General features: G+C 43.8%; 1 protein-coding gene across 1 annotated transcript; it reads right to left on the bottom strand.

The window, feature by feature from the left end:
• Window positions 1–429: 429 nt before the first annotated feature.
• Window positions 430–5,391, bottom strand: STARD5 (StAR related lipid transfer domain containing 5). Its single transcript, XM_051796577.1, has 6 exons — window positions 5,287–5,391; window positions 5,147–5,196; window positions 4,907–5,039; window positions 3,418–3,535; window positions 2,330–2,423; window positions 430–1,888 (listed from the first exon to the last, which is right to left on the bottom strand). The coding sequence occupies exons 1-6, from the start codon at window positions 5,374–5,376 to the stop codon at window positions 1,741–1,743; spliced, it is 633 nt and encodes a 210-aa protein (XP_051652537.1). The 5' UTR covers window positions 5,377–5,391; the 3' UTR covers window positions 430–1,740.
• Window positions 5,392–6,056: the final 665 nt, after the last annotated feature.

Raw genomic sequence — 6,056 nt, 5'->3', positions numbered from 1 at the left:
TGGTGATCTCAGCTCTGCTCCTTGAACTTTTTGCTAATTAAATTGAGGACAATCCTGGAAAGACTTTCCAAGATATTGCAATTCATGCCAAACAACTTCAGTACATTTAGAAAAATACATATAAGCCTCTCTAACATCCAGGCCCAAATCTCTTCTCAGCGAATTTATTACTCTTCCTGAGTATAGAACACAGCAATTGGAAATAAGGACCAACCAAGGGCAAAGAACCTGTGAAGGGCAAGTGTTTTCATCAAAAAACCTCTTCCCCAGGTAGTGGGTGTTGCAAATGGTAGGGAAGGCTTTTCCCTCCCTTGTTGCCTTAAATTCAGAGAGATGCTGGAAGTCTAAGTAGCTCTTATGTTTCCTTGACAGCAAGGCAGGTGCACAAAGAACCACTTTAAAGGATGATTCAGGAAAAACAGTAAGAGGTAGCAGAAAAAATATTTATTTCATCACACACAAGTTTTTACATCTTTGTATACAAAGGAGACTACACTAAAAATTGTTTCCTTAAAAAACTATTCCATGGGGTAAGATTTACAATGGGAAGCTTTGTGTGCAAGTCCATGCCCTATAATAAATATAAAAAAATACAGGGACAGAAAGCAGAGCATATTAACCTTATTAAATAATTGAGTTACTGCATTAAAATCACAACCTGCATTTAAATTCCTAATTCAGCAATTATTTTTCTTTTTGTAATTATATGTAACCTACAGTAATGTCTGACATTCCTGTAGCAAGCAATGCCATAGGTATTTCCTAAATATAGACACAACATTGCACACAAAATCAGGTGTTGGTTTCCAAAGATAATGCTGAGGCAAACCAGTCTTAGAGAAAAGCAATGTCCTTATGGTCTGTCAAGACAAAGCTACAAAACAAGATTATTTACCCGTTAAAATCTTTCCCCACAGGAGACTAAAAAACATTCAAGCACAGTTCAAAAGGGTCATTTCAAGTGCAGTTTAAGAAATGGCAAGTAAAGTGCTTAATCCTCTTTATTTATTGCCACTGTGTCAATTCAGTTTGTTTAATGACAGGGGAAATCACTGGTTTTGGTACAGAGAGGGGAAAGGAAGAGTGTCGATTTGCCAGCCCACAGACCTGTGAATTGATTTGCACTGTTGCACCCTGACTTACAAAAAAGCACTTAAGGCATATTTACCATCACTGCTGACATCTGCTGGAACAAACAAGCGGAATCCTCCACACAATCCAATTTTGGCTTTTTACCATTTCCTAGCTTAGACCCACTGATACATCCCAGCAGCTCTACAGGTTCTTCTTTTGGGGAAGAAACACTGTTCCACAGGAACCTACAGGGTTTTAGAGACCAAACAGAGCTGACCCACACCTGGCTAACCCTGTGGTACTAAGTGGGTTTTAACAACGCTCCCCTTCGCACACATTGACATAGTGTGGCCAAGAACAGATCCAGCATGTGCATCTTCTCCCTGGAGACAGCCACCACTGCTGTCTCCAGGATTCTTCCAGCCTCTGGTGGGATATTTTTCTAAAAGTGAAGAATTTTGTATTAGAAAAGAATGCATTGTTCTGCACGGAGACAGGTACAAAATGCTATTTTAAAAAATTATTTTACTCAGTTCATTGTTTCATGTCACCTTTCTTAAGTATCTTTGCTGACTGAAAAGTCCTGAGGTCAACTTCCTACTTTTACCCTCGAGTTGCCAGGTTTTTTTTCCTACCCTCAGCTGGTGATGTCAGCAACTCATCTTGTCATGCTTTTAATGTCTTAACAGCTTTGGTCAGGTTACTGTAAAATCCAGATATGCTAGATGGAAAAAAGGAATCCACCACTGTCTGGGGAAGGTAGCCACCAAGATCCGTCTGAAAGAAAGTGAGGAGCTGAGTCCTGTCTGGTTCCCTGAAAAGACAATGTAAGTGATTTTATAGCCAGTAGTTTAAGAGCATTAAGAACTTTTCAATGACTCTTTCAATGACTCAGTAGAATAGATATTTCTATGAAGTTTTTTTTTTTTAACAAACAAGCAAATGTCCGTGAATGTAGCTACCAAATTACAGATTAAGTAGGCCCTAATTAGCTACTTGACTCGGTTTATAAATTACTATAAATTATAATAAACAACTAGATACTCATTTACCAAAGATTAAGACCATATTTGTATGTTTTGCTGAATCTCTGCTTAAGAGGTCAGCGAGAATCCTACCATGATGACAGTTCCTGTAACATTAAATACTTCCCTCCAGGAAAGGAAGAGAAACTAACTCATTGCCCAAAAATGAGAACACAAAAAGGGCACTCAGTCATAATGAATTCAAAACAGTCAAATAGATAATTTCTTACCCTGGAACAGGTATACAGAGACAGCCACAAGGGTAATTAAAACCTCTCACAAAATTTGGTCGAGGTGGACACAGTGGGTGTTCCACGTTGGTGGCTGTAAGAAAAAGCAGTGAAGAAAAGTGTCATTCTTACAGAAGTTGGGAGAGTGCTCGGTACTCAAAGCACCAGCTGGGAAGCAAACTCACTATATGAAAATATATTTAAAAAGAATGGCAATATAATCCTCTTAGTGTGGGGCTATGTCACAAAACTGGCAGGAAAGACCATTAAAAGGAACCACTCTGGCCTTAGAATGGGGAAATCAAAGAAGAGTTGAATTTACAAGCAATTGTTACTGAGCTCTGAAGGAAGCATCAGGACACTCTGAGGCAGTTGCATTGAACCCCTGTTGTGCAAGGTCATTCAGGATACCTCCAATAAAAAATGTCACATGGATATGCCCCTTGGCTGCTGAGAAGCTACACTCTAGCAAGTACATAAATTCCTGGCAAGGCATTCCTGAACACAATGGGCAAATAGGACACCTGAACAGTGAGGGAATAAAAGCACTGACTTGGAACAGTTAAACCATAGAGTGAAAGTGAAAAAAAACAAAGAAACATCCTTCCGTATAGCGGCAGCCCCTTAAAAATCAAGACTACATTTGTTTTCATAAAAACAATCATTTCCACATACAGGAGTGGTACATTTACTCAGTGGTTTCATCAAAACCTAGAGGCAGTGCAGAAAATGTTAAAATGGGATTTAGCCTAAATAGGACTTCTTTTGGAAAGTTCTGTAAACTTGTAAAACAATAGAACCACACACAAAATATCCTAGAACTTAATAGTAAATTAAATACTTATTCAATCTCAAAAGCATAGCAAGGGGAGAAACCGGCCAACAGTATCACCATTATCTTAGTGTTAAGATGATTTATATAGTCTGAGAACAACACAGAGAGACAATTACTATTTTATCTTCTGATCAAGATCAGGCCAACAACTACTGAGCAGCATGTTACTTAGTTTTTATTCTATATTTGTTTCTGGTAGCTGCTGGATATCTCCTGACTTAACATGAACCTGTTGGGAACACAAGAGCCTTACCAGCAGATAGCAATGTCCCATCTTCATATTGCTTCATTACTACCACATCCACAAATTCTCTTGGTGAAATAATCCTCATGAAAGCTGAAGGGGTTGTGGTTCTGCATACAGAGATAGTCTGGAAATCAAAAAACAGAATTATGCCAGTTAATGCTTTCTGAAATACATCAGAAAAATACCTGTACTTTTTGAAACACTTTCAGTTACACTTTCTAAGCTCCATCAAAGAGTTCTACTACGCCCTTGGTTGAACAAAATATAAGTCAGCACAGTCAAAAGGCACTATCCTGCATAGATGAAGGACAGTTTAATGGAGAAAAACATAGTGATGATGTGTTGCTTCCAGGTTGACTAAGGACAGATATCACAAGGGATGATGAAATGCAAATCTGGCACATCTATGGTCATAGGACAGGTAAAATGCTTCTTGTTCCCAGGAAGCTAGCAAAGATAACTTCTTTGAGTCATATACATGGGATACAACTTGATAACCCAATCTGTTACACTGCAGAAACATTAACACTACCATCCCCTTCTGTGGAGGCTCAGTGGTAAGAGGGTCCCCAAAACAGACATTTTATCACAGTGCTAACTGCTGGCAAGTCTATGAATTTCAAGCAGGAGGTTGCAGCATTCCTCAAGTTTATAATGAACACAAAATGCCTCTACAGTTCCCCCAAGAAAAACAAACTTCACAGGACTTCTACAAGCATTTCTGGGACCAGTTGTGTTTGCATCTGGCTGCCTCCAAGCACCTACATACATTTCAGATTTGGGGATCTAAATCCAACACCTTTTAAGAGGAAAAAAAAAAAAAAAGAACTAGACTCTATAACTGCAGTAGCAGAAGCTGCTGCTCATACATAGCCCTGTTCATCTGTCATCCTCCAAGTGCAGCATCTCCATTTTAATGACAGACAGAGGTAAAGCACTGGGTCCCAAGGCCAGCTAAAGGCAGTGCAATGCAGAGCACTGTGCTGCCATTGTGAAACAGGGGGCCTGAATTTAAGGCTGGTGACATGAATGTTTTGCTGCTTAGCTAAGTGTATATATTGTCTAAGCCTCCTCTTCCCTCACAGACAGCTTGTTAAAAATAATCACACCTAGCTTGACTTGCAGCGTTAACAACATAGTGTGGGAATCTTTAATGTTATACATTTGCACAACTTAGGCAAGTATTAGGCAAGAATGTCTCAGCAGCTCCTTTCAGAATGAAAAAAACATTGTTTATATATATGCTAATAGAATATATAAAATTGATGGAAAAGAAAAAAAAAAAACAAAATGAAAGAAAAAAAACAGGTTTGTTATCCCAGTATTGTCAGGCTGATCCAGACAGAGACACCAGACAACTTTTTAAGATCTCTTTACTTCCCAGCACATAACATCCGTTGTCTCCTGAGGCACGACAGGAAGGGGCTGTGCAGAGCCCAGCACTGCTCAACACACGCTGCGTTAATCTCACCAGGACAGTTTTTAAGGAACTTACATCGGTGAGGGCTTCGATGACCTCGAAATCCTTCACGTTTTGGTCCCACTTGGTCCTGAGCCCGCCGGCCACCGGCTTGATGCATTCCCAGACATCCCGCGGGCTGGCGGGCAGGATCCCCTCTCCCCTGTACCTGCGGCGGGACGAAACGAAACCAAATGTTTCTCCACCCTGCCCGGCCCCCCACGGCGGGCAGGATCCCCCTCAATCCCCCTCACCCCGGGAACGGGCCGTACTCACAGGTTACCAGCGAACTCCGCCGAGGGTCTCCAGGACACCGCGACCTCGCCCTGCGGGAGGGGAAGCGTTCAGCACCCGGGCCGGCCCCCGTCCCTCCCGCCGCGGCCTCCGTCCCTCCCGCCGCGGCCCCGCTCACCCACCGTGCTCCGGCAGCCCCTCCAGCCGCCGGGGTCCCGCCGATACAGCCGCAGCTGCTCGGCCGCCGCCTCGGCGCGCTCCTCACGGTCCATGGCGGGCGGGCGGGGCCGCCCCGCCGCCTTTGAGCGCCCGCGCCGCGCCGCCCCTGGGCCGACGGCGGCACCGCCCCGTCACCTGAGAGTCACGCCGGGCCGGCCCCGCCGCGCCCTCCGGGGGAGCGGGGCTGAGGGAGGCCGGCCCGGGCAGCGGGGACCCCCGGGATCAGCGGGGCTATCCCTCCGAGGCCTGCGGAGAAACGAGCCCCAGTACCCCGGGAAGGTCACAGGGATGGGGGCCGGAGCGCTGCCGTGCGCCTCCCTAGAGATGGGGCCGCCCCACGCCCGCCATAGTGTGATCCCAATCCCAGTGACACGGGGCGGGGGGGGATAAAAATCTTCAGCGTCTAAAGAGAGTGTAAAATTCCAATTGTGCGTGAAAAAACGGGATAGAATTTAGAACTCAATTAGGAGTAATGAAGCGAGCTTTTTAAAGGCCATGGGTCGAAAGTTTTCCACTCGAGAAGCTTATCAGGCTGGGCTGAGTTTCACCAGAAAGAGGATCTAGGAGTTAATCTAGAAGGCAGGCACGCGTTGCTGTGATCAAATAACTGCATTACCCAGAGATTATTATTCAGGGCCCTGTAAAAAACCTCACTATTTGCTCTAATTAACTTTTTTCTCCCTGATTTGTTTGAGCCGTAGTATGTTCAAATAAGACACATGAAGATGTCATA

Source organism: Manacus candei, unplaced genomic scaffold (assembly GCF_025592945.1).
Source record: "Manacus candei isolate 608988 ecotype Guabito, Panama unplaced genomic scaffold, ASM2559294v1 h1tg000046l, whole genome shotgun sequence".
In the NCBI taxonomy this organism is placed as follows: domain Eukaryota; kingdom Metazoa; phylum Chordata; class Aves; order Passeriformes; family Pipridae; genus Manacus; species Manacus candei.
Note: the sequence above shows the minus strand (reverse complement) of the source record. Positions and strands in the feature narration are given on the sequence as shown.

What these genes read in the sequence shown, in the direction of transcription:
- STARD5 (XM_051796577.1), bottom strand. Translation starts at nt 5,376, where the DNA reads ATGGACCGTGAGGAGCGCGCCGAGGCGGCGGCCGAGCAGCTGCGGCTG. An exon ending in GCGGAGTTCGCTGGTAACCT is followed by an intron (nt 5,040 to 5,146) that starts GTGAGTACGGCC and finishes GTCCCGCCGCAG; the next exon opens with GTACAGGGGAGAGGGGATCC. An exon ending in TCATCGAAGCCCTCACCGAT is followed by an intron (nt 3,536 to 4,906) that starts GTAAGTTCCTTA and finishes TTTGATTTCCAG; the next exon opens with ACTATCTCTGTATGCAGAAC.